Here is a 26,287-nt window from a genome sequence, read left to right as displayed (position 1 = left end):
ATGGTCTCTAGCACAATAGCTCCACCAATGCCTCGCATGCATCGCAGAGTTCGGCAACCGCGCTTCGCTTGCTGTTAATTTGTCTGGTGGTAGCTGTGTACTGCTTCACCCTTTCCGTAAAATTATTCGTTTCCTCAAAGTATGACACCTGGCACTCAAAGCAGGATTTGGTATACCACGCCTTTCGCCCTTTTTTCACAACTTTTCAAGCTGGGCAGGAGGCTTGAGACAAAGGCAGTCAGCTAGTGCATTGTTCACTGCCTTTCCTTCCCAGGTATATGCGCGCTGAGATTTCGCTGAGGGCCATATAGTTTCTGCTAATAATGACACACATATTTTTCAAAATGCCTTACTCTATACCACAGCAAGTTTTCATGCCAAACCTACGCTCCCCACAACGAAAATGCTGATCGTTTGTGGGCGCATCTGGTATGAATACACGCGGTGAAAAACCCCATGGTCATTCGAGTGGAAATAGCGTGCCATAATGACTTTCACAAAGCTGCAGAGAGCTGCGATCACACGCAGCACGACGGCGGCATCGGAAACCTCCCCGGCCCTCAAAATGTCGCCACGCAATGTCTTGGCAAATCACAGGCGGCGGCATGCCCCGCAGTGAGCCCCGTCAAGCGGGCTGTGTATTTCAGCTGAAAAAAGGTTTTCTGCTTTTTTCTGCCTAATTTCAACCTGATATTCGAGTTTGTGGCATGAAAAACTGTGGGTTTCTGCTGAAAGCCTGATTTCTGGAAAAAGTGCTGCAGTGGCCCTTTAAGGAGCACTGTGTTAAGGCAATAAGCATGTAAGAGTATGATGCTACTGCCCCATACTTTTACAATAGACTTGTGTCCATGTCTTTTTTTTTTCCCCTTCTTGTGTAGCCCTGCCCTTATGACAAAGCTGCCAACCAGTGTTGGCACTGTGAAAGAAAAAAGTGGTACAAAAGTAGGCATGCATGCCATTCATTGTTCACAAGAAGTGCAAAGTCATACATTCTCCCAGAGATTACATTGAAAAGCAACACAAGTCCAGCTGATATGCTCCTGTAACAATTGTAAATTAAAAAAAAAAAAAAAAAAGGAGGAGGGGGGTGGGGGGCATTACTTTTTGGACACTTCTCGTACAAATTCCAGAGGTAAAGACGAGACAATGCGCTAAATGAGCTGCTGATACATCAATAGCGCCATAGGACCCAAGCAGACCAACTGTCTTCACGCACACTGCAACAACACTGCCCGTGCCCATTTTCTTTTTAATTGCTGTAAGCTTCGGTAGCTTACTTTGCATAAACCATGACACCCTCCTGGTAACATACCTTTTGATAGGAAGTGACACCTTGGGCACTTGGGAAAGACAGGCTGTCCAGGGCTTACGCAGATCTCCCATCAATGACAATTTCTCGACGTTAGCAGCAAGGTGCACAGTCACGTTTTCAGGTCGTGTCAGAAACTCTTTCACCTCACCCAGCTTTTTCACCACCTGCCAGTGGAAAGAAGTGCAACAGAATGACCTGCACAAACTAAGCACTCAGCAATTCACAGTGGCCATCAGAAGGACAGCAACTTTTTTCTTTTTACAGTAACAGAAACACAAATAGAGCTGTTTCAAGATTTTTAAGTATATTTTCAAATTTTATGTGGGATGAAAGTCATTCGCTACATTTAGCCATGGTTGTCATACAACAAACACAAAAATGATTAACCGGGATTTTTACATGGACAGACCAAATTCTCGACACTTCCTGGTTTGGGGATGAAATATTGAAATGAATGGTATTAATGAACGTTACAGCCAATACTCCAGTTGATTCTTGATATATCAAATATGGACATATAAATCAATGGCTATCTCAAACTCTTCCAAGATCTACCAAAACAAATATATCAAATTCTTACTTTAGATGCCAACATGGCTGGACATGAAACGGATATACACGAGCCTGGTACTAAGAGGTGCCTGCTCCGATGGCAAGTGGCAGGCTTCACTGTACTACACTTAATGGCACCCACCTTGGTGTTGTCCACCTTGAGCTGGCGCAGCAGGTCGTAGAGGAAGGTCTGCTGGCGCAGCATGCTGCCGGCTGCTTGGTTGCTCTCCGGCTTGTAGGCCACCGTGCGGATGAGGGTGCCTGTGATCTTGATGCCCGAGCGCTTCTTCTTGACCACATCCTTGACCATCTTGTTGGCCACCACCTGGATGCGGTCGGGGTCAAACTCGATGCCTGTCAGAAGGTCGTGCACCCACTGCACGCCATGGAAGTACTTCTCCTCGTCCACCTGCATCGCACAAGAAGAAAAAATTCATCTATGCCTCGTGGAAGACCTGCAATTATAGGACATGCTTTGAGAAGCATAAAAGAAAAGATGCTGTTAAACGAGTGCACCTGTTTCACTCCCCTTCACTTCAATGTCGCCCAAGGATTAAGGGTATAAAAGGTGGGTAACATACAGAAAAAAAAAACTAACGTGAAGAGGACATGTTAAAAACACCCTATATCGCAGTTAAAGACGCCAGCTGCATGGCTAAAAACTGAATAGACAAGACTGGCTGTGATGATGTCGGCTTCCAGAGGTTAACATACTATGCAGACTACAGCAGCTGCTGGAAAATGAGTGTGGCAGCAACGAACCGTCATCACCTATTCAGCAGCCGAGATGAGCTCATGGTGGATTGATAGGCGCGGTTTAACACAAAGACAAAGAGAAGAAAACACGAGACTAGCGCCTTTTGGTGTTAAACAGCACCTACCAATCCACTATGAACAACCTACAACTCGCCCAACTTACCCTTCTGTTGAGATGAGCTCATTGGAAAAACTGCTCTGGTGAGAAAAAAACAGATAAAGCTCTCAGTATGAGTGTTGCCCAAATGGTTCTTGCTGAAGAAGTTAAGGCTGATTCCTTTGCAAAATCTCAGAAATTATCACTCACCTCCTTTGAGTTCAGTTAACAGGGTGACAAAGGTAGCCCCTTATGACCTCCAACTGTAGCGTCAACTCTAGCTGCAGCCATTCTATCCCAGTAAATTTTCCAAGCATATCCCTCTAGCATCAACTAAAATATGTTAGGTATATGGGGTTTTATGGCACATAAAGCAACTATAGCTATTATGTACAAACACAAGGTTTAGATAGACTAAAATACGCTCAACATTTAATGGTCGTACGATTACGCTGCTTTTTTCTTGTCTCTAAGAGCTACACCTTTCCTTCGCCCTGTTTCTAGTCGTACAAATCGATAACCACAAAGATATGGCCCCATTGGGAATACTGGTGGGATATAGTGCTCACAGATTTTCCTTCCCAAGAGTCAATATTGGCAAGTGCTGCTCACAAACCAGGAATAAATGTCAAATGCCCTCCAGGCAATTCTGAAGTGCAGAACCTTAGACCTGCTGCAGTTATTTGGTGCAGGCGTAATCTCCGCGTACTCATACCGCCTTAGTGGTTGTCATAGATGTGCTGTTTCTTCACCAAAATGTTGAACATTAGTTTTGTTTTAGTGCAAGGCTAGGATACTACCTTTGCATACTACTTGTGTAAGCCGTCAACCACATGCTGCCCTTCCCTCATATATTTACTGATATAATTCAACAATACAAAATACATGTAAATTACGACACTGCTCATTTCAATAGCTACACAACTGTTCCTTAACTGTTCTCTTGGGCCACAGTGGAGAATGCAAACACCATGACAGTGAATGCTCCTCACATGCTTGCATAGGCAGTGCACACTAGTACTTCCAATCTGCACCTTTTCCTTGGTGAGAAAAAATTGCACACAGAGCAACGCGTGTATAAGTAAATAAGCTGCAATCACATCAGCACAATGGGCGGCATGCATACCAGAAGGCGGAGGCAGGCACACTGGGCATGTGAGCCTGCGAAGAACCTTGTGCTGCTCTCAAGCCCCAGTCCAGTGGAAATGTGTATGGTGTCAGCCTCCAGCTGGTTGATCACATCATTGTGGCTCATGCGCCCTGCACAAGTAAACAGCCGCGGCACTGGTTATACACCTGGGATAAGTGGCCAACCAATAATTCCAACGTATGGCAAAAAAAAAAAAAAAAAAGCGTACAATTTCCCACTCTAATTACAGTTGAACCTCGCTACAATGAAACTGACAGGGTGTGCGAAAAATTTCGAAATAAGCCCGAAAAACACTGTCAGATTAGACTACGCAGATGAAAAACATATTTTTCACGGTCAGCTGCTACTGCTTTTCTTTTTGCCAGGAGCGCTGTGGTCGCTGATAAAACTGCAGATCACACCAAATGTGTCTCATGTACGCGGGAATGCTACAAGAAACGGATTGATTGCTGATCTGGCTTGGAAGAAAATGCACCTTGTCCCAAGGCAGCCAGCCAAATAGTCATCGCCATTTGGATTCAAGCAGAAGTTTTTAGTGAAGCAAAGCAGTGCGGACTTACGGAAGTGCACAGATTAATGGCAATATGCTTATTTACATCCAGCCGCCCTTAGCAAGCATTCCGTTGAAGTGGAAATTGGCCACAAAAAATGATTCATTGTGGTGAGAAATTTGTTCCATTCCTTCCTATGGGAAACTGACAAAGAACAGGAAATATTTCAGGGAAGTGAAAATTTCGTTCAAACGGCATCTGTTGTAGCGGCATTCTACTGTATGTTGTACCCCTGTTTAACTGCACATAACTATATTGGTGCACCTCCTTTTAGCTGCACACAATAATAGATCATAAGAGCAGCTTGTTAGGGTATACAGTGGCATCTTGTTGACTCCAACTTGACCCAGACTTCCAGTTTATTATGGTGAACTGGAATATGCAGTGCAGCCAGTCAGTCTTGGCCAGGAAAGCACAACAGAGCAGTAGCTCACTCCAGAAGTGAGTGATGAGCGAGGTTTGAAAGCAAACCCATCAAGTGACAGCACTGGGTGTGCGGTTGTGATGCTTTCTTTGTGCCCATTGTGAACCCCCCCCCTAACACGTAGTACCATATTAACTCATGTTATGAGCCCACTCGCATAATGCGTGTCCTTCAATTTTGCGTTGTTGTAATCCCCAACGCATTTCCTGGCAACGCGCCAACATGCTGCGCAGTATAATATCACAGTGTTCATTTTTTGACATTAGCTCTAGGGGCAGGTGGGGGGGCGGCAAATTTGTCAGAATCAGCAGAGTGCCAGCGCCATTGATAGGAATGAGGGCATTGGCTTTCTTGGCCTGTCCGGCTGCACAAGCCTGGTTTTCAGTATGCTCGCTTTATCACGCTGTGATTAGAGCGGGCACCGTGCACTGTCACAAAATCCCTGGGACACCCAATAGAAGCAAATGCCTTCTGGATCAAAGCCAACAATGCTAAGCACCATGACTGTGGCTGACCATGTGCTTTCACTGATGACTGATGGGAGAAGAAAAAAAATAGTTTTTCCCGCCAGATTGTAAACCTTCCTGTCAAACTGATGTCAATTTTTCATGAAAAAGCGGATGCATTACATGAGTAAATACGGTATATATAACATATCTCAACAATTGCTCGCAATGCCCCAAGTGTAAGCTACACATGCTCTCCCCTGTGACTGTCACAGGCCAATTAAAGCCACCATGACAGAGCTACGTTTGTCACTCTGCTTCCCTTTTCCTCTGCCTTTTCTTGTACAACTTCTGCTTTGAGGGACCGATATATATTTTGGTGGTGGCAAGGAAGCAACACACATGTGGCACTCACATGGCATCAATGTGTGTGTGCGTCAGAGGACAGATACATCACTCGCCTCCAGAGCCAAGTGGATTCATATTATAAGCTGAGCATGCACTCATCTGTTGCCCACTGCAAAGCAGCCCATACAACCCTCATTCTGGTTGTCTGCACCCTTCCAAGTTCAAATTATCGAAATGCAACCGTATGTACACAGGTGGTATGCACTGGAGCACTGCTGTGGTGTGAAACTGCCAGCCGCCATGCTTAGTGCGCACGTAGCGGACAAGCACCCACTACTCTTAGGACACAAAGGCTATGAGACGATAGGCTGACTTTTTGGTTCATACTTGCATTTTCTCCTTACTTCACTATCAATCCCTTAAGCCTTTTGCTGTAGGGTGTTTCTTGTCGTGACTCACCCCCGTTATCGGCTTGGTTTCAGAGAAAGAGCATAGCAATTTATTTTTGATTATGTTTGCTATACAAATAACATAACCAACAGAATATGCATATTTCAGTGTTCTGCAGGTGTTGTTAACATCATCATCAGCCTTACTATAAATGATATAAATGATGATAACATGAGGAAAAAAAAAAAAAAAAACACTGCTCAATACTTCTTCAGAGTCCGAATCCGAGCTCGGCTCGTATTCATAACCAGAAGAGCCATCACTCCAGTCCGTAGTCAAAGGTCCCAAGCTGTCAGCCACCCGAAAGTAACTGCACACACTTTTGGTGGCCCGTACAATGCAGAGAAATGGCACGTTGTGAAAACAAGATGACAGAGAGAGATGGAAAGAGGCTAAAACAACCTCGTTTGCTGCTGCTAGCTGCAAGCGAGGGCACGGCGAGAGAGCAAAAGCAGCGATCAAGTCATGTGTTGGTCTATTGGAAAGGCAATAGCGCATGCCCTTAAACTTGATGCGCTGAGGCAGACTCGCAAACAGAATAAAAATAAAAACCTGCAAACCTGTGGCAGATGGCAGAAAAACCCTTGAACCTGTAACCGCACGTACGCGCCGCATGATCGCTTAGCGCACGAGAGTAGCGCGCGGAGCGACCACGGCCCCAAGCAAAGAAAGTGGTGGGGGGGGTGTGATCGCTCCATACTCTTCAATATATACGTACCAACACAACGCGGGGTGAAAATACGAACTCGTAAAAAGATTCGCCAGATGGCGCGGCCAATCCAAGCATTGCCAGCTTCACGCTCATGCACAAAGTTTTGAACCCACGATAGAGAATGTACCGGTACGTCGGTGACACTGGAGAGGAAGAGTGTGAAAATGTACCGGTATGTTCGTGACAGCGAAAGGGTCTGCTGTCTCTGATGTCTCACACATTCTTATTAGTGTACAGCACGAAGATGCCACGTTATCCAGCTACCAGTCATAGGCAGCCACCTAACTCTGTATATATTGCCGCGTGCCTCGAGGAACCGAAAACAAAGAGGACGAAACAAACAGTGCAGTGTGTGGAACTGATCGGTTCAGTGTTCGCTGCCTTGTACTCGTTAGATTTTCTGGTGGAGCAGCCGGGTACGATTTCCCTTTTTGCTAAATGTTTAAGTCTTTGCTAAGTCACCTCAAGGGCAGCCGAGAGCCACGACGGATTTGACACCGGTCCATCGCAGTTGCAGCCGCCGCCTTCGAGGTCAGTCGCCAGAGTTCAGGCCTCTTTCCTGCACGCCTGTGGCTAACATGCATAGATCCAACACGAACATTGCGGCTAACGGAGAGTCTTCACCCCAGTTCGTCGTCTTCAGTCTCGAACGCCACCGTCCTTCCATGGCGAGCTTTATGAGGACGCTGAAGACTGGCTGGACCAATTCGAACGGGTCGCTAATTACAATGGCTGGGATGAGCAAAGGAAGCTCTATAATGTCTACTTTGGTCTCGAAGATTCAGTGCGGACATGGTTCTAAAACCACGAAACGACACTATCAACATGGTACCTCTTTCGTCGCCAGCTGTTGGCGACCTACACCGCCAACGACCGAAGAGAGCGTGCAGAGTCGGCGCTGCAATCTCGTATCCAAGCCCCTAATGAGAGTATTGAAATGCACTACGAGGACATGATCCGGCTTTTTGGGAGTGCCGATCCAAATATGTCAGAGGAGAAGAAAGTGCGCCACCTAATGCGCGGGGTGAAACAAGAACTATTTGCTGGGCTTGTGCGCAATCCACCTGGCACGGCATCAGATTTTCTAACGGAGGCCACCACGATAGAACAAACACTTCGACACAGGGCTCAGCACTATAACCGTAACGTGTCCGCCATGTCACCGGTCGTCTATGGTTCCAGCTTCAACGGTTCTGATGATGCCTTCAGGGAGCTTATTCGATCTGTGGTCAGAGAAGAGCTGAGACACATTCAGCTACAGGGTCTAACGTCGTCGTCGAGGCTTCCATCACTCACGGAGGTCGTTCGCGAAGAAATGAGGCAAGCCGTCCCGGAACAGTCTGTGTCTGGTGTGCAGCCACCGTCACCGAGTGTGCCAACGTACGCGTCCGTGTTTCAGTAGCATAACTTCTGTGATCCTCCAAGAGGGAATCCCACTGTGCCTCATCCAAACCAGCACCATAGTGGGTACGACTCTCCCAGAGCCAGAGTGAACCCCCCTACTCTTGATCCAAGCCCACGCCATCTTCCTCTTCTAGCCGAGGCACAATTTCGGAGGACTGACGTCTGGCATGCCCCTGACAATCGGCCCCTTTGTTACCACTGTGGTGAGGCCGGTCACATGTTAAGGTTCTGTCCGTACCGTCGCGCCGGACTTTGTGGCTTCCATCCGCGTGCACGATGTCCTCGGAGTGGTGAACGACCACCCGAAATCGAGGAGTACCTGTCGACGCATACGAACCCTCCAGACGTCCCACAATACGGGTCCCGCGTCATTACGTCATCCCGTTATCATTCTCCAAGTCCACGCCCTCTACATACCGCACTAGCCGCTCGACGAGCCCCCGCTCCCCGAGGCTTCGGGAAAACTAGGAGGTGAGGCCGCTGACGAGCGAAGTGCTGAATATCCTCCATCAAGTTTAGTACAAGATAACGGCTATCAGACGGTGTATGTAACGATGAACCTGAGTGTGCAGTTTCGGACATACCGGTTTCTATTGACGATTTTCTCATTACAGCTTTAGTTGATACGGGGGCGGACTATTCAGTTATGAGCAGTGGGTTATGAGAGTTATGAGAGTGGACTGGGCCTCAGATCCACACTGCAGGGGGACACCTTATTACCCCGGCTGAAAGATGCATTGCGAGAGTTGCAGTTGACGGATTTATTTATGTTTGCGACTTCGTTTTCTTACCCACTGTTCGCGAGACGTCATACTCGGCTTGGACTTCTTACAGGCTAATGGTGCGATAATTAATTTGCAAGAATCACGAGTGACATTTTCGCCGAGCCAAGTCATTGCGAGATCTAGCGTCGACGGTTCATCAACGCCCGCCTTACATATTACAGCTGCTGACATTACGGTCCCGCCACGGTGCAGCATTATGGTCTTGGTAGAAAGCGACTCACCATGCGACCGAGACGTACTGGCAGAGACGAACGTGGGCCTGCTTCTTGAGAAAGGGATCTGCGCTGCAAGAGGACTTTTTCGCTTGCGGGACGGTTGTGCGAAGCTCTGGATTACAAATTTCGGGACAGAGTTTCAGCACATTGCGAAAGGAACGGCCATCGCGTATGTTGCCGACTTGATTGAGCCAGGGAACATCTGTACTCTGGCGCCGCCATCGCCAGCCTGATGTAATGCACCCGACATTCTATCAACTGTGGACATTAATCCCAATCTGTCGGTGGTTGAGCGGCGGTGACTCCTAGACCTCCTTCAGGAATTTGCTGGATGCTTTGCAACGTCTTCGAAAGTTGGGCGTACCCCAGTAGCCAAACACCACATTATGGTTGACGCAGAGACCCAACACCCATACTGAGTGTCGTCAACGGAACGAGAGGCTATTCGAAGCTAGGTGCAGGAAATGCTTACCGACGACGTGGTGCAGCCGTCTACCAGCCCCTGGGCTTCGCCTGTAGTACTGGTGAAGAAAAAAGATACCTTGCGTTTCTGCGTCGATTATCGTTAAATCAAGTAACGAAACGGGACGTATACCCGCTCCCTCGTATCGATGATGCATTGGACCGGTTACGCAATGCAAATTATTTTTCGTCGCTTGACCTCAAGAATGGCTACTGGCAGATAGAAGTGGACGAAAGGAACAGAGAGAAAACAGCGTTTGTCACCCCCGACGGCCTTTATGAATTTAAAGTGCTTCCTTTCGGCCTCTGTTCTGCACCAGCAACCTTCCAGCGAATGATGGACACCGTTCTCTCTGGACTGAAGTGGCAAGCGTGCCTAGTGTATCTCGACGATGTCATTTTCGCGGCTAGTTTTGAGGAGCACCTTGACCGGCTGCGAATGGTACTACAAGCGCTGCGTTCAGCCCCCCAACTGACGATAAAACCACAGAAATGCCATTTTGGATTCCAGGAGCTCCGCTTTCTTGCCCATGTTATTAGTTCTGAGGGCGTGAAACCAGATCCCGACAAGACTGCTGCTGTGAAAAAATTTCCGCCTCCAACCGACAAAAAGTCCGTTAGAAGGTTTTTGGGGCTTTGTGCCTATTACAGGCGTTTCGTAGAGAATTTTTCAGTGATTGCCGAGCCTCTTACGCGTCTTACCCGAGACAATGTTCCTTTTGCGTGGCAAGATGATCAAGAGGATGCTTTCAACGAGTTGCGCCGGCGACTGCAGGCCACCCCGATACTTGCCCATTTTGACAAAAACGCCGCTACGGATATCTATACCGATGCCAGTAATTTTGGACTCGGCGCCATTCTGATTCAGTGGCAAAATGGCACTGAGAAAGTTATCGCTTACACAAGTCACTCTCTTTCAAAAGCAGAGACAAACTACTCAACCACGGAAAAGGAATGTCTCGCGGTAGTTTGGGCCATAACTAAGTTCCGACCCTATATTTACGGCCGACCTTTTAGGGCTGTGAGCGACCACCATTCGTTATGCTGGCTAGCCAACCTCGAAGACGCCTCTGGACGACTTGCAAGGTGGAGCCTCTGTCTCCAAGAGTACGGCATTACGGCTGTATACAAGTGCGGCCGTAAGCACAACGACGCCGTTCACTTGTCGCGTGCACCAGTTGATACTGCCCCTCCCGACAGCGAAGACGACGACTTCCCGTTTCTTGCTCTAGTCACGACCACCGACATGGCCCAGCGTCAAAGGGCTGACCCCGGTTTACGCCCGCTTATTGAGCACCTCGAAGGCCTTGATGTAGCTGTCCCACGTGCTTTTGCACGGGGTTTATCCTCCTACAGCATTCGCAATCGCGTCTTATATAAGAGAAACTTTCAGCACAACAAGGAAACCTTTCTTCTTGTTGTGTCGTCCGACACCTCCGGCCAGAAATCTTGCACGCATGCCACGATGAGCCTTCGGCTGGTCATTTAGGAGTCACGCGAACATTAGCACGCATTCGACAAAAGTACTACTGGCCTAAGTTGCTGCCTTCAGTCCAGCACTACGTGAGAACATGCAGAGATTGCCAGCGGCGAAAGACACCTCCGCTGAAGCCTGCAGGGCTCCTTCAGCCGATACCTCTGCCAACAGCCCCTTTCCAGCAAGTGGGTATGGATCTTCTGGGCGCTTTCCCAAAGTCCGCATCAGGGCACAGATGGATAGTAGTGGCGACGGACTACTTAACGCGATATGCCGAGACACAGGCACTTTCCCGTGCAACTGCTGCAGAAGTAGCCCAGTTTTTTCTTAAGACCATCGTACTGCGCCACGGTGCCCCATCGGTTATTATCACTGACCGCGGTACAGCCTTACGGCTGAACTAATGCAGGCTCTCTTCAGTCTTACCCGCACAAGTCATCGTAGGACTACTTACCATCCACAAACAAACGGACTAACTGAACGCCTCAATAGAACACTTGCAGACATGATTTCCATGTACGTCGACGTTGAGCATTGCACTTAGGATGAAGTCCTTCTGTATGCAACTTTTGCATACAATACGGCTGAACAGGAGACAACCCGCCTTGCGCCATTCCAGCTAGTCTATGGTCGTCCCATCACAACAATGTTGGATGCTATGCTACCCATAAGTCACGGCGACGATGCCACCAACGCCTATGCGGACGTCGACATATTTCTGCAGCGGGCCGAAGAAGTGCGCCAGCTCGCACGGTGCCGTATTCAACGTCAACAACACCGCGATGCCAGTCGGTACAACCTCCGACACCGAGACGTTCACTACCAGCCTGGCGATCTTGTATGGGTGTGGACACCAGTGCGCCATCGAGAACTCTCCGAGAAGCTACTTCGCCGTTACTTTGGCCTATACGAGGTCATTCGACGTCTTAGTAACGTGACCTATGAAGTTGTTCCTTGTGGTCTACGACCCTCAATACGGCGGCGCTCAAGTGCTGAAACTGTTCATGTAGCGCGAATGAAACCGTATTATAAGAGGCAGTGATCGTCTGCGCGTGTGTAGTGTTCCCTGCTTCTCCTGTGTGCATATAGCTCGAGGACACTCCCAGCGTTGAGTCGCCGCTTTGGAAGAGGGGGGGTAATGCCGCGTGCCTCGTGGAACCGAAAACGAAGAGAATGAAACAGTGCAGTGTGTGGAACTGATCGGTTCAGTGTTCGCTGCCTTGTACTCGTTACAATATAAAGCCCCGCATTAACAAAGTCGCACAAACATGCCTTCATGGCCGATACAGTGTGCCTGACTCAGCATCCATGGAGAATAGAAAGGTTGATTCCTATCTCACCCTTCGAATGATTAACCCCAGTTGTCAGCTCCTCCCAACAGTGTGATCTCATGTAGCGTCATTACACCACATAACCCACTGATGCATCAGTGCCCGGCCAACTAACACCTGCTAACTACCTTTTGCTCTCAATGCCAACGCCGAATTTTCTGCATGATAGGGCCTTTCATGCTACTGTGTAAAAAAAAAAAAAAACAAAAAAAAAAAACAACAACTTTGTACCGGTCAGACACACTGACAAAGAACATAATTTCTTTACCGTTACAAGGCAGTAAGTCCTCCCAACATTCTAAAAAAAAAAATACCTTGACCACTAGCTCATTATGACAACTATGGATTATAAAAAAGATTCTAAATTGTCAAGCACCATGGCAATATCCCAGTGGGGTGTAGAAAAAAAAAAAGCAACCCTGCGCTTTAGACAGGCAATGTAGGCAGGCCACACCTTGAGCTGTTCTATTCGTTGGTTGGTTGGTTGGTTCATAGGAAGGGAAAGGCGCAGTATCTGTCACACTTGCTCTGTGGACACCTGAACCGCGCCGTAAGGGAAGGGATGAAGGTGGGAGTGAAAGTGGATAGAGAGAAAGGGGAGCCGTAGTGGAGGGCTACGGAGTAATTTCGACCACCTGGGGATCTTTAACGTGCGCTGACATCGCACAGCACACGACGCCACTTCGTTTCGCCTCCATCGAAACGCAGCCGCCGTGGTCGGGTTCGAACCCGGGAACTCTGGCACAGTAGTCGGGCGTCTTACCACTGCACCACCCCGGCGGGGCGTTCTATTCATCGCAATCAAAACATCTGTAACATGCTACTCAGTCACGTTTTCATAATTTGTTGAAAACGGCTAGCAAGAAACCACTGGTTTGCCTGGACTACCTTTTTTTGGTTGAGTCTCAGAGTATGCACACTTATGCTGCGCACCTACAGTTTTGTTGCTGCTGAACATGATACATCTGCAAGGCAAAGGTGCTGCGAGGCAAAACTCAAGTTGAGCGTTGTTTAATATGGATTGCAGGAAGCGAACCAGGCAGCAGAGGTTCTATGCGAGTGAACCCAATTATCAAGAACTTGCGCAAACACCCACGAATGCTCCGAATGATGAAGCCAACAAAAAAGACTGCAGAAAGTATGCATGTCAGCCACAGCTCGAGGTTTGTCCATGCATGAAAGCTGAACTCTAAAAAAAGAATTCTCAGTGTGTTTTTATAGCATTTACTACATAAACAGGTGCACCTTATGCACAAGTGATGAGTGAAGTTTTCAGAAAACTGGTGTTTGCAGGAGGGAGCAAATTTATGTACAGGGGTAACCTGTAGACCAGAGAGTATGGTTACCGTAATCTCCTAGATTATAGGAATAATAATATCTATAGAAATCTGCAAACTCAAGCAAGACAACCGAGCCACAAGAGAAGAGATAAAAGCAAAAGAAAGCAAGCCAAGAGTGAAGAAAAGAAAGAGAAGAAAGATGAGCGGCAGAAGGAAAACAGGGAGGAAAATAATGGCTCTTAAGCACAGTTAAGCCAATAACATTAAAAAAAATTCTTTATGTTCCACTTTTGTCAAATTTAACCTACCTCCTTTTGTCACGACTGGTGACTCATGAAGTAGCTCCAGAAAAAGCGGAACGTGCATTCGAAGTTCCTGGGAGATACCACTTGTGTTGAGCATAACAGTAATCTGGAGCAGGAAGAAAAAAACGTTTGTGGAGCCATTGACTTAATAAAATTTTTGAATTCAGTCCAAAAAGCACAAGTTCTCTTTCTATGGACATGCCCTAAAAGCAACAAAAGCGTTCCACGGTATTCCCCGCCTGCCAGCAAGATGCCCTGTTTGCATTATCAGCGCTGTGTTTTGCAGCAGCTGGTCTTAAGCTGCAAGCTGCGCCTATGGTTGCTCTTGCTTCAGAGACCATTTAGTGTGAAAGGTTCTTTTAGCACACGCGCACTAGATGTGTCACTGTCTAGCTCGCAACCTGAGCCATGAAAGTGGCGAATTCTGCATCAACTATGAACTGCTCTGTTTCTTTCTCCAGGTTGAGAAGAGGAAACTCATTGAGAAAAGGCACTATGCATGTTCAAATGGAAGCAACGCGCCTGCTGCACCCAATGGACAGAGTGCATTGTGCTGGCTGCAGATTATATACAGGGTGTTTCACATAACTTGAACCAAGGATTACAAAAAAGAATGGTGCAGCGAAGCCTGGTGAAACCAACGGCATATCGCTTTCAGTCATGTAGAGCTCCTCAGAGTATTTTTACATCCCGTGCAATTAGTTCATAAACTAAGGTAAATCTTGCTAATTATTTATTATTCCCTTTGGGGCCAGGTGGGTTTCATCATGCTGTGGAGAGGGTTCGGAAACAACATATCCAGATTTTTCTGCCAACATACCTATGACGTGGCTGTTTTTACCAGCATTTGAAGAAAACCCGCGAAATATAAAACAAATGTCGCGTAACTGTTCCCGTACGTTACAATACTGCAGCGCTGCCAACAACGTTTGGACGAACGAAACGTATGCGGTGACCGCGCCCAAGTAAGCAGCCGCCACTCATTGTACGGTCTCAGCCATCTACACGCTTTGGTTTTTTTTTTAACCCTTGGTTCAAGTCACGTGAAACACCCTGTATATTACATATAATAAATATACTGTCACCCTTAGGCTGGCTCTCTGCAATTACTTAAAATGTATGATAAAGTGCTGAACTCATATATTGCGGATGTGGTTACTTTGATTCTGGATGTCATAGTCAGCTAGACATGCTAGCACACCTAAGTCTCATTTAGCTTAGGTGGAAGCTTGGGGGACAATTTTTTTGAGTGTCTGCCTCCAAGCAGAAGACAGTGAGGCATATGCATGCAAAGGTTCTGGGAGATTTTGCTAGTATTGAAGGTAACAGGAACCAGTGTCCTCAAATAACAGGTAAGCACTCAAAGAAAGCCATACGAAGAATGCAAAAGAACACTCACTGTGACAAAGTTTGTCTTGATGTGATCCAGCTCAAATCGGAAAGGGATCCCTTGAAGTCCGAAGGACAGAATGCCCTTATCACTCTGGACATTGCAGGTACGCTGCAAGCTGTGGAATCTGATCGTCGATATGGGCGGAACTTGGACAGCCAGGATCATGTCTTTTGGTGGTTCTCTCTGTGCCAAGAAGTAAACAAGTGAAACAAATTACGCCATACTCTCACTTGAGTGAACTTCCTAAGGAAGAAGTTCACCTAACCGAAACTTAACAAAAGTGACTATACACTAGAATATAGAACAGCCTACGGCATGGTATACACTGAGTCAACATTGTGAAATGCAAATTATAGAGTTAAGTACATTAAAATGTACCAGGTGAATAAGTGATGTCGCTGCATTTCAAAAAAGAATTAAAATTCTGTTTGCATGGGTACCTTTAAAGCATAAGAAGCAACAAACCAGTCCAAAGAGACCCCGCTGGGGTGGCGCAGTGGTTACGGCGCTCGACTACTGTGTCCAAGGAAGCGGGATCGAATCCCGGCCTCGGCGGCTGCATTTCGATGGAGGCGAAACGGAGTGGCGTCCGTGTGCTGTGCGATGTCAGTGCACGTTAAGAAACCCAGGGGGTTGAAATTTCCGGAGTCCTCCACTACGGCAACCCTCATAGCCTGAGTCGCTTCGGGACGTTAAACCCCAAAACCAAACCAAACCCAGTCCAAAGAGTCTGAAAGGGTGTGAGTCTGTCTCTGCCATTGCCTTTTCTTCAAGATAAACATGAGACACAATTTCCAGATCTGTTTGTTCAGCACAGATAATGAGCTCACTGCCACACTGCACACACCACCATACTCGTAAAACCTTCATAACCGTGAAAGCGAGGGGGAGAGGGGGGGGGTGGGGCGGGGGCAACAAGCTGACTCACTTTTCTACAGTGCAATTCAACAGCCTTGTTAGAGGAGATTATAACCGAATTAACTATTCATTTCCATAAAATAGACAGTTAAATGGAATCAATAAAAAAAGTTGGAAACAGCTACTTGACTAGCCCTCGACTCTGTCTTGTGGCGGGAATCAATGACAAAAGTTGGAAACAGCCACTTGACTAGCCTCTTGTCTTGTAGCAGAAGCAGCAACGCAAATGTACAATCATGAAAAGCACAACTTATGTTATGCCTGTCATGATAGCCCATGTAATTAAGTCTGCATTCAGCAAGTTCCACTTTGGTGTTTCTTAGCCATCAGTAGGCTTCCGAAATATTGCCAGATATAAATGACCAAAAATCTGATCAAGCTTTTGTTCACAGGGCTCAACATTCATTCACATCCATCATCGCTGTGAAGAATTGACAGGATCCTCAGGAACTTGAGTGGCCCTTTTCTTCCATGGAATGAAACACAATAACAGTGCAAGATTTCAAAAGCCCTTGAATGCACTGTCGAGGCTTCGAAGCTTCGATGGCTATAAAACTCCACCATTGAATCGTGTCTGCCAGGGCAGCTGTTCACACAATAAAAGAGGCCAGCACAAAAGGCAGAAACCTTAAACAAGGGTCTTGCAAAGGCAGCAGGTATGGCAAGAAGCAAACAGTAATAGAGTAGGGAAAAACGTATTATCTGGGAAAGCGTACCATCCAAAGTGCCTAATATTAAAAAAACAAATTAACTGCTGAATGAGGTACAAAGGCATTTAGAAGTCGGGCTTTCATTGCATAAAAGTGTAGATTAGCATTTATAGACATGAAGTATGCACAGCTCCTTTTTTAGCTCTTGCAGAATTCAGTCCGTATTTGCATTCTACTAAGCATGGAAGAGATTTAGCAACAGATCTGGTTTGTAGAAGGAATGACGAGCCAGGATCGCTTCCTTGGTTTTTCCGGATGCTTCACCCCCTTACACTTGTGACACGTGGAAGATCGTGATGGCTTACAGTCACCGCACTTTTCCTCATGCCCTTCGCATAATGAACCCCCCAATATTAAAAAAAAAAAAAAGCTTTCTAGCATGTCCTTCCGTTTCACGCCATCCGTCACATTCATCATGAATTTCTTGGCAGTGCGCCAAGATGCTGCGCAGCAATAATCACATTAGCTGTAGCAGGAAAAAGAAGGCAGCAGCAAGGTGTGGGTGGGGGGCAACTTGGCAGAGTGCCAGCGCTCATCTAGTTGTGCTGGCTTAGGACGGGCATCGTCCACTGCCACACAATCATTGGAACCTTTTGAGGCGAACCGTTCTTTCGTTGATGATTCATGGGTGGAAAGATGGACTGTCGCAAGAAAAAAAAGAAAAAAAGAGAAAATATTTTCGCACGAAATGATTTGGTTTTTATTTCGAAACGCATAGCGCCCGTACGACATCATAGCCTTTAATGGGCGTTGAATGGGACCGCGCCGACAGCAATACTTATCCGTACTTCTGAATTAATGGTGGTCGAATCAGCGAGTATTTAGTTGCAAGCTTCGGATGTGCGCAGAAGAGAACAGGCAGCCGCCGCCATGGCCTCCAACCCCTATCCTCCTGTGCCGCAGGCCGCCATACTGGTCATGGCACCACTTCGGCTTTATCCTCTCTTTTCGATGTGCGCAGCCGCTAACTATATCTCCCTATCACGGAGGCCTTTATTTGGCCATGTACTAGGTGCCAGGCCGCCCAGACGTGGCGGGTTCGAATTACCCGTAGCGGAACCAACTCCCATTTGAATTAAGTCTTTTTTATACACCTCTATGGAGCTTGATCAGACCAAGCAGTGCAGTTCGAAATACTATTGAGGTTCGAATTAACAAGCTTTCGCTGTAGTTATCAAATGGTTCATCCCTATGCCCTTAAGGCACTGCAAATGAAGACATCACATTTCTCCTCATGAAGTCATGTTTCCGCGGAAACGGGCACCTCGTGTTTTGGCTGGCTGGTTTTCTTTGATGCTTTACTCCGCTGCACCTATGCATTGCAGGAAAACAACAGTAGCGGGGGAACGCCGCTGATCAGTTTTTCACGTCATGAGCGCTCCTTAGGTTATGTCCGATTGATTGCAAACGCATTATTTGACCATAGTTTGTCGAAATTTCAAACGTAGTAACCGGGAAATTGTGTTTTCCGGGAACATATTAACCGGGTGAAAAATGATGTAACTGACTGGGAGATGTTTTACTGCCCACGATTTTGAATGTATGAAACAGGAAATTGTATGAAGCAGGAACAAATAAACGAGGTTCTACTGTATCAATACTACTACAGGTTAGCGGAGGCAGTTATGGAGTTTTAGATATGAATTTCTGTCCCCTCGAGATGAAAATAGAAGTCACTATACATACATCACAGCTCCTGATGGTTTCACAAATGGTAGATATCACATTCTCATGGCAGTGCAAGCTGCCAACACCAATGTCCGTTGAATATAATACAGTCGAACCCAGATATATCTAAGCCGGATATATTGAATTTTGGTTATATCGAACTCGTGGAATATCCCCTTGAATATCCCATGTAAAAGTATAGGAAAGCTGCGTCATATATCGAACTCAATTTCACCGCTCGTTCGATATAACGAACTCCGCACCACGCACTGAAAAGTGTACCTTCCCCAAAGACGATCGCATCACCCTCGGCCGTTTTCTGCGTGTCGTTTTCAAGCCACGCGTGCAAGGAATGAGAGGCGACAGTTCGGCGACGGCTGGTCTAGGGCAGAGCTGTGGATGAGACGACCGAAACGGAGTGGTGCGCGCCATCAACATGCAAGCGAAAACACTCGCGATTTCTGCCAAGGGGACACAGAAACCTTGTTTCGAGCTGCCGCGGTGGCTCAAGCGGCGAGAGGGATGCAGTTCCAACAAGTTGGAAATTTTTAGCCCCGTCGCTGTCGCTCATTGCTGAGATCACTCAATCGCTTGCATGTGAGCGAGCTGGCCTTAACGCTATTTTTTTCCAAATTCTCGGGTGCGAAAGTGGAGGGTGGATTCATTATGCGAGTGAGTTGATAATGCGACAAATACGGTATCGTTTTTTCGCATCGTAAGTGCCGTCACAAGCCAATTTCTGTATATTAAATTATCGATATATCGAACTATTTCGCGATGTCCTTTGAGTTCGATATATCTGGGTTCGACTGTATCACATTTTTTTTGCAAATAAAATTTATTTTTTGTACAATTTGAGTTATGATCTGTAAAATCCTAAAGCGGGTCTTAACTTGTACATTTTACAGATAACTACGAAGGGGTGGCAGGCATGCTGCCCACAATCATCAAACGAAGTATTGCTGTTGACATCCAGCAGGTTAGAGATCTCTGTCCACAACCTGGGGCCAAGCACCTCGTCACGCTTTCTCCTTGCCCGCTTTTGCTGAACAAGGGAGTGGAGGCCAAATTCATGCCAGCAGTTCCCCGACTGCAGTGGGTGTTACTACACCAGAGCTCAAGAGTCCAATATTTTGTTGAAATGATTGTAAAAATAAGCCTGGGTTCACCAACTGAGTTTGTTTAACTGAAATAACTCGATTTTCCGAAATTCATCTAACCGTAACATTTCTACGCAGAATGCAGAGAACCATAGATGGAAATTTTTTAAAAGCTTGTTATTTTGGAATACAGTCGCTGATGCTTTTTTCGGATTCAGCGGGACCCTGGAAATGGTGCAAATAATCGAAGAGTTTGAGAAATCGGTGAACTTGGAAAAAAATCACTTTTCTGCAAAAATTCTGCTTTACAAATCCCGAACATCGCCACTCTCCATATTTCGTTTATACGTCGATAATAGGGGGTTACAGAATAGCACAACCTGCTACTGTGATCTGCATCCGTGCATCGCCCATGCACACGCACTAGCGTGATCCGATATGTGCGCGCACCACCAGGAAGCATGCAACTCGCTCGAGGCGGTCACCGCATGTGCTACTCTGCCTCGCAGAAGCAGATTATGCTAAGCTGTAACCACTATAACGCTGTTAGAATATCTCGGCCAGTCATGCTTCCGTCATGTCCGTGCAGCTTCACAACGTACTGTGACACAGCTGCAGGCCATGCCCATGTCGCGAATGAATGCATGCACTTCATGAAGCAATAACATTCAGTATCCATGGTTAACAACATTAGCAAGGACCGCAAGATGGAATTCATGGGAAAAAGGAAGTGGAACGAGAGCTTTCGTGAATGCAGAGACTCCCTTTTCCCCGTTTTTCCGAACGGGCGGCGGCAGGCCGTGCTCATGTTCCATTTCCAGTCCAATCAAGCATTTTTTGCAGGCTACCGTGATGGCAACCACAAGCGTTCCTTTATTGCCATTGTCTCAAATGGCAAAGACAAACAAAAAGACAAGCTAATACATCCAAATGACCCTGCTTCACTTTCAGGGCCGCACAAAGCCAGTTGTTTGCAGTAGCGATGCCCGCTCTTGTCTGTCATGCCGAAAAAATGAGCCTTCAGCCAAAAACTGATGTCCGTAGTATTGCTGGAGACAAATTTGATCTGAAAAATTGAAATTTTGAACACCATAGGGTCCGCAATGTTGGTCATGAAAATATACTCATTCCTATGGAACATGTGATGGTTTCTGAATGAAATCCAAAATATCACGCAAGTCTGAATTATTGGAATCCGAAAAATTAGTAGACTACTGTATTCACTACGTACAACTGAGAGTATAGTATATATACTGAAAAGAAAAAAAAAAAGGGAAGGAGGAGCTCAAGTCCACTGTTCACAAGTTTTCATTCAAGGAGGCTCTAATTCCGCTCACTTTTTTTTCTATGAATTCCATCTCGCAGTCTTCACTACCATTGTTAAGGGGGGGACACGGGTCTTTTGGACCAAAAATAACACACAAAAAAATCACTTCGCAGAAAATGTAATTTTCGAAATCTGTACCTCTTTACCTACCTATCTGCTAAGTTTTTCATCTTCAGGATCAGTGTTTTAGTCACAATGCCAATTTATATAACCGATGTCGCCCAAATTTGGGCTGAAAACAACCCCCAAAACAACTATTTTTCGCGAGGTGTAGCTCCCACTTCGTGCGCGGCACCTGAGCCATCTTGGTCTTATTCGAAAAAGCCACCTTTTGTCTTCAGCAACCTGTGTTGTTTCCATCCGCTCACTGGTTGCATTAAAAATGGCAAAGAAGAAAATGTAGTATTCGCAATCCCATTGGCTTCCATGGTGCACGCGATGGCAGGGCGTCACTGCAATGGTGGAGCTGGCTGGCGGCATCTGTTTAGCGCGCCCGATCCGCAGGGGCATGGCGGAGACGATTGGTTCCGAACCACGAGGTGCATTCACGGCATGAAGTTGGGAAGAAGAGAAAAATTGCTGATTAATAATCTTAAGTGATGCCCTGCCCCGAGTGTGTGCGCTAAGGCAGACGAAAGTTGTGTACCGAATGATCGAGCGTATGAGCCTGAATTAGGCCTAGTATGTTCCTCAGCATGGGAGACTGCTACTCCCAGCGGTCGCACCTGCGGCGACATATCGCAGGCCGCAGATGGGCAGAAAAAGAAGCTCAAAAACAGAAAAAGCTTGAACTCTTAACTCCAGCAATGAAGCAACAGTCGTATTGTTTTCGTGATGATGACAGCAGCGCGCCACAGTCCGCTTGGCGAGGCAGTTCACTATCATCAGATGTAAACAGTTTGCCAAGAATGGCGAAGTGTAAAACTTACGACGGCGATATTTGCGTTGAAAAAGGTGAGCGTGAATAAGCAATCTGCGTCAAACTTATTCTTCAGTGCATAAACTGTGGAAACACGTCTTCATAGAGCTTGCCACACACTTATGTCAATCGGATCATGTTCTTAGTCCTTAGTGAACGCACTTGCTTCCCGTGCAATGCAGAGCATTGGGAAGCATCAAACAGCTCCAAATGACATTTTTTCCCACAATAAATGTTTGTCACCGCGGTCTTGATGCGAGAGCGTGGCAAAACAATGTAAGTGAAAAAAAAAAAAGAAAAGAAAAGAAAACGTTGCTGCCTGCACGTGACTCGCGCAGCCGAAGAAGTGACAAGTGAACGTGCTGCAACTGCAAATCAAAATGAAAGAGGCGACACTTGGATGCTGGAAAGCAAAGAGACTACATCCCTGAAGGTTCCTAGCCATTTTAAATTGTAAATGTGTGCATTGCGCCAGTAAATGTTCGTTGAATAATCCCTCATTTCTTTTTTGCTCTTTTCTCGAAACATGCACTGTCGAGCAATTGCAGTTCTGCGGCCTCAATATCTCAACACCAAAAGCACGTAGAGCTGAAATGTTCTTTTATTTTTTTACAGTGAGACGCTTAATGTATGCTGTGTGAAACGTTGGAAGCAAATTTGTTTTTGAAAGTTAAAAATAATTATTTTGATGAGTTTACTCCCACTTGGTACACACACTTTGCATATTGAAATTAATAAGGCTGCAAAATGAGTGCTAATTAACATAACGAATAACTGCTCACGTTTTATTCTTCACTTTTCTGGCTATCTAACAATGCCTTAATTCTAAGTTTTTAACCCCCCATTATTTCAGAATTTGGGCCTTAGACAATGAAGTTGATTATTATCCTGTAAACTAACTGGGCTACAGGAAAAAAGATTGCATGTTTGAAATCAGCATGAAAAATTCAGTAAGACTGTGAATTTTACCATTTGCCAAAAAATAAAAATTGCTCTAAGACCCATGTCCCCCCTTAATCATGGAAACTGAAAGTTATTGCTTTGCATGGCGCATGCATATATTTTCAGCAAGAGCATGACCTGCAGTTGTATCGCAATACGTTGTATAGTGGCATGGATATGACAAAGGCATGATTGGTCGAGATATTCTAACTGGAGGTTGTAGTGGCTACAGCTTAGCATGACCGGCTTCTGCGGGCCACCACAGCACATGCAGTAACCGCCTTGTACGAGTTGCACGACCCCTGGCAACACGCATGCCTGCTGCGTGACCACCACCAGCTCAAATGCACTGGTGGCCGCATGGGCGGCACACGGAAGCAGGTCACAGTAGCATTTCTCGCTGTGCTATAACGACTATAACTCCCTATTATGAACATATAAACAAAACATCGGGGGCAGCAGTGTTCGTGATTTGGAAAGCCGATTTTTTGCAGAAAAGTGATTTTTTTTTTTCAAGTTCATGGATTTTTCAGACTGATTATTCAGAACATTTTCCGGGTCCCACCGTGTCTGCAACTGCAGTTAATTTGTTACAAAATGGCCATTAGACACATGCCTCATTGGCCTCAATGGCCTTTTCCAGGATCTCAGCACGCTTAGCAAGGCCTTCCTCGCCAAGGAAATCACGCTGTCGCTGAACCCTCAAGTTCTGAGCGTCCGTCAGTTCCTTCAGCATTTCAGGGCTGGGCTCCCCAATCACCTGGATCACAAGAAAGAAGGCAAACAACCATGTGAGGCTATGCATCAAAATATTTTATGAGGACCTAACCTACAAACACTTGCAAGAAAAAAGGAGCCTATCAAATAAATCTCTAAATATGAAAACATAAGTCAAGCAGAAGGTGGAGATAGCACTACATATACAAACAAGTTTACATCATGACATCTGGACGTATGACATGAAGCTTGATGAAGGGCAATACTAAAGAGGAAACTTGAATGAAAACTAGGGTCTGGCTGAAAATGCACGTATGCTGTAAGAGACAGATGACAATGTTTAATCACATGGCTAAGTCGTCATAGTAGCACAGCACTTTTATGTGGAGTTGTATGACTGAAAAATCAACCAGAGTTATTATTAAAAACACATGTACAAATGATTAAGAAATTTCACTTATAGCTAAAGAAGCAGAAGAAGCTTAGCGTACAATGCAGATGAGTAAAAAGTTATCAGGACAATTATGATACTCCCTAATGCAAAATTAGAGTGCAGCTATTTACACGTTTTTGCGATACATCAAAGCAAAGAATTTGAGACATGCTTGTTTGTATGTGTATGCAGCAATCTTTATTTTTCCCATGAGCCAAAGAGAATTTCTCACAAGAAGAGAAACAAAGGCAAATAACAAGCAGCCCAGAGCTACTGGCTCTTTCTCTTCTGGAAAATTATCTGGCTTGTGATGCTCTTTCACTCGGTTACACTGGCAACGACCCCTATAGCAAAACGGCTCACAAGCCAGAGAGAATTTCTCAGAGAAAGAAGACCCACGAGCCAGCAGCGCTGAGCTCATGGCTCTTTCTCTTCTGAAAAATTCTCGGGCTCGTGACACTCTTTCGCTTGGTTACACCGGCAACAGCATTTACGGCAACATGGCTCACAAGGTCGGACAGAATTTCTCAGCAGAAATAGAAGAGACATGAACCAGCAGCGCTGAGCCATGAGCCTGCAGCGTTAAGCTCATGGCTCTGAAAAATTCGCTGGCACGTGACTTTCACTTGGTTACACCAGCAAGGACACCTACGGCAACACAGCTCACAAGCCAGAGAATTTCTCAGAAAAAAAAGAGCCATGAGCCAGCAGCGCTGAGCTTATGGCTCTTTCTCTTCTAAAAAATTCTCTGGCTCGTGACACTCTTTCGCTTGGTTACACCGGCAACTGCATTTACGGCAACATGGCTCACAAAGTCAGATAGAATTTCTCAGCAGAGAAAGAAGAGCCATGAACCAGCAGCGGTGAACCATGAGCCTGCAGCGTTAAGCTCATGGCTCTGAAAGATTCTCTGGCGCGTGACTCGCTTGGTTACACCAGCAATGACACCTACGGCAACACAGCTCACAAGCCAGAGAATTTCTCAGAAAAGAAGAGCCACGAGCCAGCAGCGCTGAGCTCATGGCTCTTTCTCTTCTGAAAAATTCTCTGGCTCGTGACACTCTTTCGTTTGGTTACACTGGCAATGGCATTTACGGCTACATGGCTCACAAGGTCAGACAGAATTTCTCAGCAGAAAAAGAAGAGCCATGAACCAGCAGTGCTGAGCCATGAGCTTGCAACGTTAAGCTCATGGCTCTGAAAAATTCTCTGGCTCGCGACTCTCTCGCACGGTTACACTGGCAACAGCACCTATGGCAACACGACTCACAAGGCCAGACAAATTATCACAGAAGAGAAAGAAGAGCCACGAGTCAGCAGCGCTGAGCGCCTGGCTCTGAAAAATTCTCTGCCACATGACTCTTTCGCTTGGTTACACCAGCAACTACACCTACGGCAACACAGCTCACAAGCCAGAGAGAATTTCTCAGAAAAAAAAAAAGAGCCATGAGCCAGCAGCGCTGAGCTCAGGAGTTGTTCTACTGTATTATAAAACCATGACGCATCTAAAATGTGAAGTAAAGTATGTGGAGACAAAATGACAGCGACTGACACACACACAGCGCCAAGCAATGGCCCTTACCACCTATCTGTTTTTAAGTTGCTGTGCCATGCTCATAAGAGCAGCTTCTGTGTAAAAGTATCAGTTGGTGTTAGCAGTGCAAAGCAGGCGCTGCCAGGCACCAGCACCGGACACACGGTTAATGCAGAGAAGAAAGAATCCAATACTCACACTAATGACCTTGTTGTCAAGGATGTACTTCTTCAGAAGCTGGAGCCAAAATTGCTTGTCCCGCTTCAGCAAGGCCATAAATATGGGGATCTGGTTCACTCTGTTGCGCAGCTGCAATCACAAGACAGTCTACTGGAGTTTCACGCCAGCAAGCATTTTAGTGAGATGGTTATTTTGTCATTTGATTTCACATTTTGGCACAAGTATGGCACAAACTATTTTTCTCTTGTAATATATATGAAACATCATAGAGTCCGCAAGCCATGGGTAACGCTGAGCTCCACACAGAAATACAAATGAAACAGAAGCTGCAGAGAAAATGTGGGTAGTCGGAAGGTTGAGGAAGGACCCTGCGGTATTTAAAGATTATA

The 26,287-nt window shown here is 46.2% G+C and overlaps 1 protein-coding gene across 1 annotated transcript in view; it reads right to left on the bottom strand.

The window, feature by feature from the left end:
• The window catches only part of LOC146183537 (uncharacterized protein C05D11.1-like), a 111,653-nt gene that overhangs the window by 43,647 nt on the left and 41,719 nt on the right, over positions 1-26,287 (bottom strand). Inside the window, exons 11-17 of the mRNA XM_084609132.1 lie at positions 25,917-26,027; positions 23,651-23,794; positions 15,457-15,633; positions 14,061-14,163; positions 3,844-3,977; positions 2,007-2,273; positions 1,313-1,476 (exon numbers count right to left, since the gene is read on the bottom strand). Coding sequence (XP_084465258.1) covers positions 1,313-1,476; positions 2,007-2,273; positions 3,844-3,977; positions 14,061-14,163; positions 15,457-15,633; positions 23,651-23,794; positions 25,917-26,027 — 1,100 coding nt within the window. The remainder of the gene's footprint in view (positions 1-1,312; positions 1,477-2,006; positions 2,274-3,843; positions 3,978-14,060; positions 14,164-15,456; positions 15,634-23,650; positions 23,795-25,916; positions 26,028-26,287) is intronic.

The sequence above is a fragment of the Amblyomma maculatum genome, chromosome 7 (assembly GCF_055883805.1).
Source record: "Amblyomma maculatum isolate TAMU_Amacu chromosome 7, ASM5588380v1, whole genome shotgun sequence".
Lineage (NCBI taxonomy): Eukaryota > Metazoa > Arthropoda > Arachnida > Ixodida > Ixodidae > Amblyomma > Amblyomma maculatum.
Note: the sequence above shows the minus strand (reverse complement) of the source record. Positions and strands in the feature narration are given on the sequence as shown.